At 35.3% G+C, this 15,412-nt stretch overlaps 2 protein-coding genes across 5 annotated transcripts; one reads left to right on the forward strand and one right to left on the reverse strand.

The window, feature by feature from the left end:
* The first annotated feature begins 5,955 nt into the window (after nt 1–5,955).
* LOC133866519 (endonuclease 2) lies at nt 5,956–10,032 on the forward strand. 4 transcript variants are annotated; one of them, XM_062303076.1, is made up of 10 exons: nt 5,956–6,046; nt 7,081–7,200; nt 7,287–7,458; nt 8,096–8,200; nt 8,333–8,388; nt 8,480–8,563; nt 8,885–8,977; nt 9,090–9,157; nt 9,622–9,695; nt 9,795–10,032. In XM_062303076.1, the coding sequence occupies exons 2-10, from the start codon at nt 7,090–7,092 to the stop codon at nt 9,890–9,892; spliced, it is 861 nt and encodes a 286-aa protein (XP_062159060.1). In that variant the 5' UTR covers nt 5,956–6,046; nt 7,081–7,089; the 3' UTR covers nt 9,893–10,032. The 4 variants fall into 4 exon arrangements, with proteins under 4 accessions (XP_062159060.1, XP_062159059.1, XP_062159058.1 ...); XM_062303075.1 differs by having other exon boundaries at nt 7,086–7,200; XM_062303074.1 differs by having other exon boundaries at nt 5,957–6,046; nt 7,061–7,200.
* A 206-nt stretch (nt 10,033–10,238) lies between these two features.
* LOC133866521 (uncharacterized) lies at nt 10,239–13,848 on the reverse strand. The gene is made up of 4 exons (XM_062303077.1): nt 13,485–13,848; nt 12,559–12,650; nt 11,106–11,224; nt 10,239–10,457 (listed from the first exon to the last, which is right to left on the reverse strand). The coding sequence occupies exons 1-4, from the start codon at nt 13,705–13,707 to the stop codon at nt 10,379–10,381; spliced, it is 513 nt and encodes a 170-aa protein (XP_062159061.1). The 5' UTR covers nt 13,708–13,848; the 3' UTR covers nt 10,239–10,378.
* Nucleotides 13,849–15,412: the final 1,564 nt, after the last annotated feature.

The following is a 15,412-nucleotide window of genomic DNA, read 5'->3' on the forward strand; positions in this document are numbered from 1 at the left end:
TTTAAGAGTAATTTTAGAAGTTTGAGGGGACATTAGCCTAATAATCCCCCAAAGTAACACACAGTTCCACCCCCATATTAGTGGCCCAATTTCATGACTATGTATTCTTTTTTGTCTAGAAATGAGACACGGCTTAATTTTAATGGGTCAAATTTCGAGATTATGAGATTGAGATAGAGATTCTTAGTAATTTTATTGTTAAAATTATTAGCCTGAAATTTATTCAAGCATATGAATTTTATAAAGACTCCTCCACGTTTATCATTCGAATTTAAATAACAAATAACTGTGAATTTAAATCGTGCCCATTTGCTCGTCCGTCCATGTTGAAATGAGCAAAGTGACTAAGTTGATGTGACCAACCATATTATCCACGTAAATCACACACTCACTGACCACTGAAGAATAGTGCAAATAAGAATAATGATTGAAGGGTGGCCGGTGGCCGGTGGGGCAACCACAACCAGGACATGATGCTTTTTTATAATTTTAGACTTGAGGAAAAATGTCGTGGGTGGGTTCCACTTGTTGGTTCAGTATTAGGTAGGAGATTATATTTATTGGTTGAGCATAGGCTGATGGTTCATATCCAATTGGCCGGATGTTTGGTACTCACTAATTTTCTTCTCAAATATGACTGACAATTGCCACGATGAGATATTGTGCTTTCGTGTTGGTGTTGTTATATCAAATATATGCTTTTTACCACTTCACACTCGGTTCGTCGGATACCGTACTCTCAGCCACCAAAACTTGCAATAAGAGAATAGAATAAGTACAAGTGGTTTTATTGGGTGTACCGACTAAAGAACACTCTAATGCTCAAGTTAATGCTTGCTTAAGAAAAAAGAGTAATAAATTTGGTTCTAATCTAATGTGTCACAATTCAATGAAATATATCATTTGGGGATGCATGCCACAATCTCATAGGATTGTGACACATCATGTTGAAACTAAATTCTAGAAAAAAGTGTTAGGGTGTTTAGCATTTTTCATCGGACAATGCCCTGACTCAGTGTGGTATTTATTTACTAATCCTAATGAATAAGTTCACATGACATGCCTCGCCTTCGGTACAATACGGTTATGATGAAGTAATGGTGTTGAATTAAATGATACATTTTACTTTTGTAAGGTGTTAAGGTATGTCATGTGTACCAATGTGTGCCGTTGTCTGATATTCTACCGAAAATATGAAAAGTGATTGAAGTGACACAACGTGGCAGGATGGTACTTTTTTCTTAGACTCATTGTCTATCAAGTTGTTGGGCTCCCCAAGGTCGGGTCTAATTTGGTCTAGCTTGCTTGTAGTGTTACCTGCCATATGAGTTTTCAAGGTCTATCATTTATCAATAAGAAATGATAAATTTAATCATTAAGTTAATATTTTAAAACTCCTCTTCACATATGAGTTCAAACTCTCATTCATTAAGTGATGCCCAACACATAATATTTAATTGAAAGATGGTAAACTATAGTCAGAACCTATGTTCTACCACTATATTAAATCACTACTTATCTAAAAAAAACTTACGCATTTTCTCAAATGACTCTGGGCAAAACACTCAAATTTCCAAATTCATCCCATGATATTTGAACAATAATTATGTTAGAAATTACATTTTTATCCCACAATTCTGATATGGTAATCCCAACAAACTTTTAATTTTTTAATAATAGTTTATCCAAATGTTTCAATCAACGTTGTGTGCATTATAAAGTTAATTTGTGCAGTTGAAGAATTCTTTGGTTTTGGTTTTGGTTTTGGTTTTCTTGTGTAGTATCGAAAACAGAGACGTAATGCATATCCAAAAAGAAAGAAAATGTAAGGTAAGGTGAGGCACCTAATTTCCTTATCTTAACGAATTATTCTTGTTCCATACATGCCAATAAGCTATTTGTCCTCCATTAAATGTCCACTTGACAACAAAAAGAAAAGGATAAAGTAAAGCAATTATAGACATCAACTCTACATTATTTCCGCTCTGGACAAGTTCTTAATTTGTAAACAGAAATGATTCTCTAATTATTGCAGAATAAACAAAAGGCATAGCACAGGGAGATTCAAATTAAAATAAGGGCATAATTTAATGTATTGCATTTCATCTTTCTTTGCTTCTGTTTTCCGCTTTGTATTTTTATTTTATACAAAGTTTTTCTCCAAATTAGACGGGAGAAAATTCTTTTCACTAAACGCATTTAGTTTTAATTGGGGTGCCGGTGGAAGAATTCCCTTAAAGCATATGATTTTCACATATTTTTAATGTGATTTCAAAGCAATTTAAAGATAAATATCAATTTAATATGATAGAATATTTTAGAAAAACTTTATCTTTTATTCTGTTATTATAACATCACTTACCGTTCAAATGGGCTAATCTAAAAGGAGGATGAAATTATCACAATTTAATTATGTAAACTTTGATGAGTGGGATTAACAAATTGTATACTTAGGAGTACGGATATAGTTCATACTCATAGCTCCTATGTTTTTGAAAGAATAAGGAATAAACAATTTTTTTTTTTTAATGAAACAAATAACATTTTAAAAAAATAAAATAAAAAAATACAGTAGGTTAGAGAGGTCGTCGAGAGACACGACAAAACCACTTTTGATGCTTATAATTAACCCAATGAGGGTAAGAGAGGAAGTAAATTAACAGCGCCCAAGTAAAGGTGTATAAAATGCATACCTTGATAAGGGTAGGACATTGGGGAACTCCGCTCAAATTTTGTTCAAGGCTAGGCGTGGATGATTCCAACCACGAATATTGGGGGAGGTTTTGTATATATATATATATAAAGGTAAATTTTAAGTAAATTAAACATAACCCAATTTTGATATTTTTATTATTCTCTTCAAATTAAAAATCAGTAAGCAAAATTAAAAAGAGCTTTTTGGAAAAAAAAAAAAAAAAAAAAAAAAGGTAGAGAAAATTGCTGTCCAAAGATTCAAAAAATAAAAAATAAAAATAAAAAAAATGTCTCAATTTCTATACTGAAATTGAGAAATTTCAGTTGGATGAATTGTGTGCTTCTCGGCTTTCTCGCAAGGCTTTACCTGAATGACATAGCTTTTGAAACTAATATTCTCTTACTCCTTTTGTTAGAAGAGGCGAAGAGCCCACTCTAACTAACACAGTAACGACTAACTGTTATACAAAGCACACTATATTCTACATAAAACACATTCTGCTAAACGCAATACAAAACAAATGAAACGCATATCTTCTAGACTTTTCTAATTCAATCTCGCTATATTGAAATGAATCTCCATTTTACATTATCTTTGCCACACATCCTTAGGAAATCGAGTTTTGCCAAGTGTGTGACTTTTCGAATCAACTACTTTACTAAACCCCTTTCATTTACTTTAAATAAAACCTCTACAACTTTGTAAAGTTCATTTCATTGTTACCCTTCTTAGACATGTCTGTTGCTACCCATGAAATATTAAAGGAAAAAGTTTTAACAATGAAGCTATCATTTCAAATTATATGAAACCAGTTAAAACGATGATAAAAGGGAAAGGGACAAAAAAAAAAAATCCACCACTATTTCCTAGTGTGGCAAAACAATTATCTGACCTGGCGAGAGGGGAAATTTGTTGTAATGCGTCCCATCAAGGTATATGTGTATCCTTGTTTTAGAAAATGATAAGTCTTTGGCCCACTGGCCCTGGTGTCTTTGATAGGTTAGCAAACTCTTTGGTAGACAGGCTTTATAGGGCCTTCAACAGTGAGTGGTTTAGCTATCGTCGGGCCCATGAACCTCGAGATAGATGGCAGTTGGGTGTTATGGGTCTGCCATGCTTATCTCAAGCCACGACCAGGGAGTAGGCAGAGATGACATGGAACGAGGTGGTTGTGGGACAGCTTGTGACTCAGCTGAAGGATGATTTCAGGAAGTTCTCGAAGATCGTTGATTCATTATTCATTTACCTTTCTATTGCTAGATTCTATTTCTGTTTTCTTGTTATGCCTTAGCTCGTTAGAGGAAAGAGATAGGATGCCATTCTGTTGGATTGATTCAAAAACATAATCGCCTATATATAGAAGATATATGATTCCCTACCAACTTTTCATAAAATTATCCTATGTGGCAAAGAGTCATAAGTTCTTTGAAAAAAAATTAAAATCACAACCATCCTATAATTCTCTGTCACATAGGATAGTTGTGTGAAAAGTTAGCAGGAAATCATATATCTATATAGAATATTATAGTAAGAAGAAAGGTGGATTGAGATATTAAATTGTAAGCTTTACCTCGAGAGTTTGGGCCTCTCCAAGAGCTCTATCTTCTTCTAGTGAAATCTTTCCGCATTTATCTTCCTTCTCCTTGCATTCTTGTCTGCAAATCTCCCTTTTCTTGAATACCCACCACATTGGGTATATCAATCCTCATCCGGTTTTAAAGGTCACTAAGGAAATTCGAAGTTCAAATAACAGGTATTCTAGATGTAACTCTTGAAACTTGATATCTTATATCTCACTGCTAAAATCTCTCGGTGCTTGCCCCATTGGAGCCCACTGGGCATGCTTAATGTTGACTTAGGCCAAGTTAGTCCTGTTTGTGTTAGAAAAAGTAAACAAAAGAAGAAAAATGAAATGTTCCAAAGGCGCGTTACAACGTCGCTTTTCTTAAGAAATTATTTGCTCTCACTAAAAAGATATGCAAAGGATTACAACAAATATTTCTTCAGGATACAATGGAGTCCAGAATCCTCTGTTTGTTTAATTGCATTTTGCACAAACGAAAATTAAACTAGAATACTTTCAGATTTTTCTACTATAGCAAGAGACAAATAGAGACTTGTAATTTTAAATACAGAAGGTATCAGAAAAAGCATTGAAGATAAAAGAAACTTTGTTACCTTTTTATTAATAACTTATATATTATGTTGAACAACTGCTATTCCAACCTTCCATAACTGCTTAAGTAACAGTCATAAACTACTATTTTAACATATACTTAATTTTGACCATCAGATCAAATAACTGTCAATGATTATTTAATAATAACCATTAGATCGTTATTAATTAATCTCAACCATTAGATCAAATGTGATTTGACCTTATAATTTATTTTAGTGATGGTCTAGTAAATTCAATCACTGGATCTACCTAAGAAGCATCTTATGGTTTAAATCAAACCACCAAATTGATTGATCATAACCATCCAAAATTAAAAAGGTCATAATTAGATCGCTCCGAGCTCTGATGCTTCGTGACAAGTGCCACTAGCGCCCACTGTTACATGCGCACGCATGTGTATCCGGTGCTTCGCACCGTAATAAAGTATACACCCAAGCATTACTTTAAATGCTTAAAGTGTGTTGGGCATTATAAATGCCAACTACACTTTCTTTTTTTCTCATGTGAGACTATCTTTATTTAATACTCTTTAACACATTCCTTTTAAAACATTCCCGAGACACAAAATAAATATATATACATATTAATTTGAAAAATGCTTTTAACAGTTTGTACATACTAACAGATTTATTAAGTGGCCGAAAAAAGAATTAACAGTTTAGGATTAGGACTGCTTAAACATCGATGACGATGGCTATTCTCAAGGCTTCAGGTCTAAGTTAATTTCCTTATTGAGTTGATTCGTGTGTGTTCCTTTTATAAATTGTCTCGAAAGTATGACTTGTACTCCACATTATTGATATAACGATTATTCTTTAATATAATGTATAAACTAATGACCCATTCTTCGTATACGATACGTGTATTTGGCGTGCCTAACTACTCATTCTTCGTATCGTATACGATACATGTATTTGACATGTGATAAACTTAGTGATTGTTACCACATAACCTAGGCCCACTGTCTATATATATAAATCTTTTTTGGAGGCCTTTCAAGCTAGTGTGAAGCCAAATAAAATAATAATAATAATAATAATAATAAAAAAAAAAAAAAAAAAAAAAAAAAAAAAAAAAAAAAAAAAAAAAAAAAGAAGAAGAAGAAGAAGAAGAAGAAGAAGAAGCACCTCCAAGAGTGGAGAAAAGTTGTGAAGAAAGGCATTGCAACTTTGGTAAGAAATTCTCATGAATGAGAAATTCATCTTTGCATGATTATTCTCTTGTAAGTTTTCAGGATTATTGTTCTTGTAATGAATTTTAGGACTTCGATTTTACCTCCGAAAGTGAAGAAAAGGTGTGCAGAGCTCTATCTAGAGCTATACTTTTTCTTTAGTCATTCTTCTCTCTTTAAACCTCTCCATCTCCATTACAAGCAAAGTTATTGATTCCCTTTAATCTTGAACGAACTTTCTGTTTTTTTGTTTAAAAATGAGTTTTGACGTGCAAAATTGCAAGGCTAAATGGACTCGAAATCAAAAAGATTTAATCTGCTATATCTAAAGCCACTTACCTTGGTAGATAAGTTGGGAATTGAGAACCCTTATCTTATGGGGCCAGATTGATCAAGCCTAAGAAAATCATCCCAAGCTGCCACCCCCCCCCCCCCCCCCCCATGTTTTTTGAGCAGTATAATCTTTTTGACACAATGCCAAAATGTAGGATGGATTCCTATAGTGGAATTTTGACATCATATGACATCATATATATATGCTCACTAAATGCAAAATCCAGACCTTATTATCTTAATTTCCATATAGTAATTGTACCGACTGTGCAGGATCTTTATAACGTAAACTTTAGATTCTGCCATTTTTACAGTCAAAGTAATGTTACAATCCCAAACCCACACCACATTTATCCGTCAGTTCGAATATCCTATTTAGTTCCTTGCCTTTTCAAGCACGTACCAGCAAGACTCAGGCATGTCTAAGATTCCAAATGAACCCATTAGATTAAGCTCAATATGAACAGATTCATTTCTAGCCGTCACTTACGCTTTTTACTTTAAGAGGATGTCATGGACGAAAGCTGACAGACGCATGGATACTTTTGCCAAACAATCATTAGAATGATTTCTTTGGTTATTCATACAGTTCACACCAAACCATCCTGAGTTGTAGTTTCCTTTCTGGGTCCTCTGTTCTTATACTTGAAAATGCAAGAGAAAGAACATAAAATGGTTGCAGTGATGTTGATGGTTTTGAAGGGCAGGAAGATGAAGGGCCGCAGAGCCGAGATGGTGGCTATTGTGTCACTGATACTTCTATTCCCAGTCATTAATGCTTGGGGAATTGATGGGCATCACATAGTCTGTAAGATTGCGCAGGTACTTGATCCTCTCTGTTTCTGTCCCTCTCTGTCTCTCTCAGAAATATTCATTCCATGTGTGTGTTTTTGTGTTGTAATAAACAGTCACGCTTGAACAAGGCAGCAGCAGATATAGTGGCAAAGCTGCTTCCAAAATCTGCAGAGAATGAGTTGGGGAGTGTCTGTTCATGGGCAGATGAGATCAAGTTTCATTATCCCTGGTCCAGATCCCTTCACTACGTGAATACCCCTGATGTTTGCAATTACCAGTTCGACAGTGAGTTTCCTTTCTCTCTCCTTGCTTCGAAATATTTCTTTTCTTTCGTTTCTTTTCCTGGAGTCTTGGTAGGGTAGCTGTTATCCTCCATAGAAGTAGGATTGTATATGGCTACGAAGGGAAAGCTAATCTATCTAGCATGGCAGTATCATAGACATATAAGTTCTTAAACATCGACGAACACCTATAATAGTACCCTAAAAATAGATGAAATTATAATTTGATCCTTGAATTTTAGAAAGTCACAGTTAGAGGTTAGTGGTGACAATTTGTGTTCAGGTCGTATCGAGGTATGCATTAAAAACAATATAAGTCAATCTTAACGCTATCTATTTAATTAAACAAGTTATACCCCTCAACACTAAGCCACTAATTTTCATGTTGGGTTTGCAAGTTTTGTCAAAAATTGTCAACCCTAAATACCGTGTGTCGAATTTGGGTCGTGTCGAGATATGGATATAAAATTATATAGGTGACCCTAACCCAACACATCTAATGAAATGTGTTAGACATCTCATCCTAATTTAATATTTTCGTGTAGGTTCGGAAATCGTGTCAAAAGTTGTGAGCCATAGTCACTGTCAAGCTCTAAGTATACTAATATTGTCTCATACTAAACAGTCATTTCAATGTTCAGGGGATTGCAAGGATGAAAGTGGAGAGAAAGGGAGGTGCGTTGCAGGGGCAGTCCAAAATTACACCAAGCAGCTGTTAACCATCGGCAGCAATGCTGAGAGTTCGAGTAAATTCTTGAACAAAAACTACAATATACTGTTTCTTTCACCATAAAGTGCTTCTTTTATGGATGCTCTGCCCATTAATGCAACTTTGCTAACCAAATTGTGTTTCTAATACAATGGATTGTAAATATCAGAAAACCTCACAGAAGCACTTCTATTTTACTCTCATTTTATGGGAGACATTCATCAGGTATGAAACATATAGACGTTGTGTCTGGATGTGCTACGTTATCATCACCAACTACTGATGCATTCTTAACTACAGTACTTGTTTATTGCAGCCTCTACACGCTGGTTTTGCTTCAGACAAGGGAGGCAATACGATTGATGTTCACTGGTATACGAGGAAGCAAAATCTTCATCATGTGAGTCTAGGAGCCAACTTAGGGTCCGTCTGGTTTAGCGTTTCCAGAACATGCGATTTGAAAAAAATAGCGATTTCAAAACACAGTTAATGAAAATGTAATTTTAAAAATGCAGTTAGTGTTCAGTAATATCGCAGTTCGGCTTTACTTGGGACCTGAAAAAGACTAAAAAGTAGATTTTAAATGGTCATGTTTTTCAAATGTAATTGCAAACAAAATACTTCCCGTGATTTTTTTAAGCTAGCGAAATCGCAGGACTAAACAAACTCTTGATCTGCCTTCTACAAAGAGCTGCCTATAAACTCACACTGATGCATACAGGTATGGGACGACAACATAATAGAGACAGCTCAAGAAAGGTTCTACAACTCTAATGTGGATGACATGATTGCTGCAATTCAGAAAAATATTACGGTAGCTTATTTGCTGCTTAGTTTGCCTGTGTTAGACTTGGTATATTTTATATACAGTCATCATCAACCTAATGTGTTTTCATTTTATTTTTTTAAATATATTTCAACTACAGACTAAATGGGCAGATCAAGTTCAGACATGGGAGAACTGCAGCTATACTGATACAACATGTGCAAACGTGTATGTTTCACAACCACAGTTTATTAACCTAGTATTTATGAGCAAGTTCATTTCTGTGTAATATGTTGAATGAACTATCACAGTGGCTGTACGTTTTAGATTTTTCCTGAACCTAATGCCATATCTTCTTCATAAAGGTAATCTCTTACAAAAGGTAGGTTTTAGTCTTAGATGTCATTTTTTTTTTGTACCAAAGCAGATAAGGTTGTAGTCACTTCTGCATCTGTACAAATTGGACATGTTGTCTCCTGTACTTCCTGGCCACTCACATGTTTCAACACATTGCTATTATTTGTATGATTTGTATCAGTAGTTCTTTCAACTTTAATACTTGGTCCTAGTATTTTGATTTTCTTTCTTCAAAACCATAGGGTAGATCGTATATTTAGCACTTCTTGATTACTCTATCATAATCAACTTGATGGTTATATAAAGCTAGATTAAATTGGTCAACTTTTCTGCAGATATGCATCTGAAGGCATCAAAGCAGCCTGCGACTGGGCATACAAAGGTGTGACTGAAGGTTCAGTTTTAGAAGGTAATTTAACCAGTAAATCCTTATGAGTTCACCAGTTGTGCTTGTTCATTTGTTCTTCAATCTTCAGCATATGGGAAATAATATGAAAGCTGTTTGCAGATGAATATTTCCTCTCCCGGTTACCTATAGTCAATTTGCGGTTGGCCCAAGCTGGAGTTCGGTTGGCAGCAATTCTCAACCATTACTTTTTCAAGTGATTACACATTTCTTCTATGCTTTATGGGATTAAGTAGCACACAGCTGAAGCTATAGACCATTCTGGGGGTCAATCAGTGTCAATAAGAAACAAGGTTGCAGCCATTGCTTCTTTAGATATAAAACATCATTCTTCTAGTAATCTTCCACTTTTCTGGCTACAGCTGCTTCGGAGGAACTTTGAGCAGATTATTCTCATTAATTGCAGCTTGATATATATATATATATATATATATATATAGTAATAAATGGAAACAACACTAATATAGATGAAACAACACTATATATATATATATATATATATATATATATATATATATATATATATATATATAGTAAAAATCCAAATTTGTCAAATAGGTCACCTTCCCTTCTCTCATCATTCACTGCATTTACATTCTGAGTTGTATCAAACAACATTTCACAAAAAAATTAAAAAAGAAAAGAAGCACAAGTCAACTCAAAAGATTGGAAATGTAGCATACTCGCTACTTTGGTTTCTTCACAACAAGGACGGGGCATTTTGCATTCTGAAGACAATAGTTGCTCACACTCCCCAGAAGAGCCCTGTATCAACACAAGGGTATCAGTGGCCAATAATGGGATGGCCTTCTTTGCAATAGTATGCATCATGATAAGCATATTCCTAATTGCCAATCTAATCTTATGCGCTACAGAATGCAATGGAGCACTAATCCATCCCACAGCCATTTGTACAAGAATAAAAAATAAGAAGGGCAAAGATGCGGAATAAAGTATTTTCGTCGCTTCTCACTGTACAAGTCTGGAGATAAAATCATATTTCAATAAACATGAATTAAAATCGGAGGGCCCATGGCAAGGATGTAATACATCTATTGCACTTACGTGACCAACAGGTGCTTTCAAGTGTGCATACTACATTGCAAGGAAAAGGGTTTATGTCCTCTTCACTGTTAATTAAGTGAGATAGGGAAAATATTCCCCTAGCTTATGAACTTCAATTTCAGCAGTTCTGTAAACAGATCCTCTGTGTTTGCCTGAGTTTGATGCGTCTATATCTATGTTTAGATGATCCCAACATTTAAATGTTACCATCCATCGATCTTGGCATGTAGTTCTACTTAGATACATCAACATGAGTTGCAAACCTATAGTTTCATTTGTCTGTATGGATGCTGATTGCATCATTGGTAACATCAGCATTGCATCAGAATAAGATTAATGGACACTAACCTTTTGATTTTTCCAAGGCCACGCTCACCCAAAACAAGTAAAGTGATGTCAAACTTTTGAACGACGTCACATATGACCGTACTAGGATCCCCAACCTCTGTAATTGTCTCCGCTTTTACCTACAAAAACAGCATTTATTCATCGGTGTGGTCAAAAGGATTCAAGGAAAAAACATATGAAATTTCATAGATCTATATCTTAAATGTGAGGTATCTAGAATGAGCATAATTGAAAGATTAAAAAGTTTATTTTGGATGTAGGTATTCATTTATTGTTAAAACAAATTTATTTGACTAAAGTTGTTAAGGTTGCACATTAACGTTGAATAAGGCTTATGTTTTCTGTTGACCAACGAGGGGCAAATCACAAATGGATGGTCCCAAGACAAAGATAAGTGCAGAACATGTGCCACAGAAACTGCACTGTATATGTATTCCGCATATAGCCATCATTCAAGATGTTTCCCTCATCTTTCCCAACTTTTGATGATATATCAATGATTCAAGCATTCTCATCGGTGCAGTGAAAAGAAGCTTAGATCTACTTGATATAGCAAAAAGGTATTTACTTTCTACCTAATAGGTGCAACAGTAGGCATTCAAGAGACCCAACAAGTCTGAATTTCTGATGTTATGTGGCAAAAATTGGTAGCACCAACAAGAAGATATGAGGGATCATATCATGTGAACAGCCTTTAATGGCTGTATTGTTACTGCAGGAGTTGTATCACCATGTAATCATTTGACAGAAGGCATTGAGGATAATTAGTATCTACTTTATCTTTGTAATGTTTTAATTTTTTTCGCAGCCTTTAAGGGTTTAGTTTTCATCATCATTTCTGCTCATCTTTACTGCTGATTTGCTATGCATTTGATAAAGTAAATGAGAAAGTCTTTTGGAAAAAAGGGTAGTTGAGAGCCATCAACATGCACACTTGTCCTTACCCTTTTGTCTAGGTAAGTTCTATCACAAACATGACATTCCATTCCAACCCCCCTCCCCCTCGTTTCCTAACCCCAACCCCCCTCTTTGGTGTAGGAACTTTCCTGTTGGCCGTATCAAAAGCTTTCAAAGGAAGAGAAAAAAGCCTGGAAGAAATAATCACAAGAATAAATAGGACAGTATCACCATTGTACTCGTTTATGCTGTAGATGATTTTAAGAGAAAAAGAACCTGCTATGAGAGTCCAAAGAGGTGTTTAGAGCTCCATAAATTCGAATGAATCATCCTTGTTTCATGTAGAATTGAGGTAAGTCAATTTGAAGTTTTCAGTTAACTTTAAACAAGGCCTTATACGATATTATTACATTGGTATCTCCATATCGGACTACCAATACCAGTACGTGTTAAATTACCATCTAAACCAAATTGGACTGAATAATACATAAATTTCTACTACCTTAATAATATTAGAACTTTTAGAAAAGAAAGGAAAAATTAATCATGGACGTACCCCATAACTAGCACACATATCCTTAGCTTTCTCCAGAAGAGCCAATGTAAGCTTCTTATGATTTTCTTGGATGGAGTTTGTTAACTCCGGAGCTGTCATGAACAAACAAATGTAACATATCAATAGAAACTCCAACATCTCAAATAGAATTTTCACTCATTGTATCATCCCGCAAGCATACTAACTATTCGAAAATGGAAAACAAGAAGAAGGGGAAGAAGGGCAATGGGATCAGCTCTCCAAATCAGCAGAGGAAAACCTTTGCCCCAACTTCTCAGCTACAAATAGTCTCATCTCGACATAAGGAGTCTACATTAAACCTTAAGTAGGAGGTGGATGCTCTGATTCTAAGATACAAAACTACCCTCCTCTGTTCAATTGAAACAAAAGTGAAGCACGATAAGTGTCATGAAAATGGTTACTTCTTTAGTTCCTAATTGGGGAATATCACACAACTAATAGTGGATTAAATTCACAATTTTCCCATTTGCTTCAGGTTATGAAATAAGTAGTGATTTAACATGTCCGAGGGTAGAAATCTTGAGTTCGAACCCCAGCTCCTAAAATTTACCCATTTCAAATAAAATATTATATGTGTTATTTTTTATCGGGTTAAGATTTTGGAATAATCGGTGATTTGATAGCAAATGTTATTATGAGCTAGCAAGGGTTTGGCTTGCAAAATACAAGAAGAACAAAGTAGCTAATATCAGTTTGTTCCACATCCCGATTATGGTTTCAAAAATCCATGCATACAACAAAAAAATCACAAAGGATTTAAACAGAAACCCAAACCCACTTTTCTTGTCTTTTCTTTTTTTCTCTTCAAAATCAAACTTTAAACAGAAATAGGTATACCGAATCATCGCTTGCTCTCTGCTACTAAAACAAACACCAAAGAGCATAAAAGAACCAAATAACTTAACTGGCTGAAACAGGGCAGTACATGCGAGCAGAACCAAGAGGCGCGGAGAAGGTGAAACTACTTCTGGGAGGAGGCTGAGCCATGAAGATCACAAGCGATGAATTTGTTATGGATTCTTTGAGATTGTCAAGCACCCAAGTGAGAGCATAGTGACTGTACTCGCTCTCATCAATGGCCACCATCACCTTCCTCTCAGCTTCTACTCCTGCAAACACCTCAGCCATTTGCTTAGGTTTAGGCCTCAGACACAGACAGATAGTACTATGTTTAGTGATCGTGGGTAGGATTTTCCACAAAGAAATAAATTTTTTAGGGACTATCGGTTTCTTGTTTCAGGGGATTAACCGCTGAAGGTTGTTGGGAAAACAAAGGGCGGGTTTTCTAGGTCATAACGGCAAGTCAACCTTGGACTATTGGCGCCACTCGACAATACTTTAAACGGGAAAGCGAGAAATGGATAAGGATCCTCCCTTTGTGTGCCACGTCGAAAGTTTCAATAACATAACACATCGGAACCAATAAAATTAAAACTAGTGTAATATTTAAGTTAATGTCACATTAACTTAAATATATATATATATTTTTTTAACAAAATAGTATGCGCTATCATTAATACTGCAAACAGCTTATAGGCTTACAACTAGGGTTGGCAATTTTTGACACGACCCTCGAACCCGGCACGAACACGACACGAAAAAACTGGGTTTGAGTTTGTTATAATCGGGTTCGGGTCATAATCGGGTTGATCCGATTATAATCGTATTTGGCGGGTCAACCCGTGATTATAACCCGATTACGCGGGTTGACCCAGTAACCCGATTAAAAAAAAAAAATTTGAAGGTAAAAACTAAAATTGAAGGTTGAAACATGTGAAAACAGTGAAATTGATGCCGTGTCGGGTAAACGGGTGACACGTTTATTTGTCGTGTTTGTCGGGTCGTGTTCGGGTCACGTTTCACAACCCGATTAATAATAGGGTCAGGTTCGTGTCAGACCCGTTTATGTAATCGGGTCAGTCGGGTTGACACGAACCCGACCCGTGAACCCGAATTGCCAACCCTACTTACAACTTGAAAATAAAGGACATGACCCTCCAACTCTCTAAGCCAGAAGGATCTGGCTTAGTAAAACAGCTGCTAAGCAGAAATACAAACTTTACAAGACAAACACTTAACCCTCTCTGACACATTAACTTAAATATCTTTAAGTTAGTGGACATAATTTGATTGTATAGAGTGAATTATTTTTTTGACAAATTTCAATAACTTCTAAATCCATTTTAATATCATAAGTAACTAATTACAAATTAAGTAAATTACCTGGACTAATTTTACATTTTTCTCGATTATTATTTTTCTTCTTCTTCTGTGGTACAACTATACAAGTTCGAGAATAAGGATTAGTATGACTTTTAGCCAACTAAGGCTTACTTGTAATATAAGTCATGGGTGGACCTTATAGGCCGGGCTTCCATTGGGCCGGGGGAACATTACTCAGGGGAAAACTGACTTTCGTTGAGAATCACACCACATATCTCATTTTGAGGCCCCCCCCCCCCCCCAAAAAAAAAAAAAAAAAAAAAGGGGTTAAATACTATCAATTTCAGTCTAATCATATTATATCAAATATTTGTCTTATTATGACCATAACTTAGAGTCTAATCATACTGTATAATGATTCACCCTTATCATAACTCGAGTCTTATTATGACGCGCCTCGTGTGGGTTAAAAAGTAAGCGATGGCTTTTAATTTACTTTTCTTTTTTTTTTTTTAATATATATATATATATATATATAAGTTTACTTATTACTTATTACTTTTCCTTTGGGTGGATGATTGCCAGGGTCTGAGGGCTCCCAACAAAGCATCATTGGGCCACTGAAACGGTTGCTAAATGTGCAATAACTAACCTCTCACAGAGACAGATG

This window comes from Alnus glutinosa, chromosome 4, assembly GCF_958979055.1.
Source record: "Alnus glutinosa chromosome 4, dhAlnGlut1.1, whole genome shotgun sequence".
Taxonomy (NCBI): Eukaryota; Viridiplantae; Streptophyta; class Magnoliopsida; order Fagales; family Betulaceae; genus Alnus; species Alnus glutinosa.

Excerpts from the sequence above, each read along its gene's own strand:
- LOC133866521 (XM_062303077.1), bottom strand. The coding sequence starts at position 13,707 with ATGGCTGAGGTGTTTGCAGGAGTAGAAGCTGAGAGGAAGGTGATGGTG. Across the intron at positions 11,225-12,558 it reads ATATGTGTGCTAGTTATGGG|GTAAAAGCGGAGACAATTAC; the intron begins GTACGTCCATGA and ends CTGTTTTTGTAG. Across the intron at positions 10,458-11,105 it reads GGCCTTGGAAAAATCAAAAG|GGCTCTTCTGGGGAGTGTGA; the intron begins GTTAGTGTCCAT and ends GTGTTGATACAG.
- LOC133866519 (XM_062303073.1), top strand. The coding sequence starts at position 7,030 with ATGCAAGAGAAAGAACATAAAATGGTTGCAGTGATGTTGATGGTTTTG. Across the intron at positions 8,201-8,332 it reads CAGCAATGCTGAGAGTTCGA|AAAACCTCACAGAAGCACTT; the intron begins GTAAATTCTTGA and ends TGTAAATATCAG. Across the intron at positions 8,564-8,884 it reads GGAAGCAAAATCTTCATCAT|GTATGGGACGACAACATAAT; the intron begins GTGAGTCTAGGA and ends TGATGCATACAG.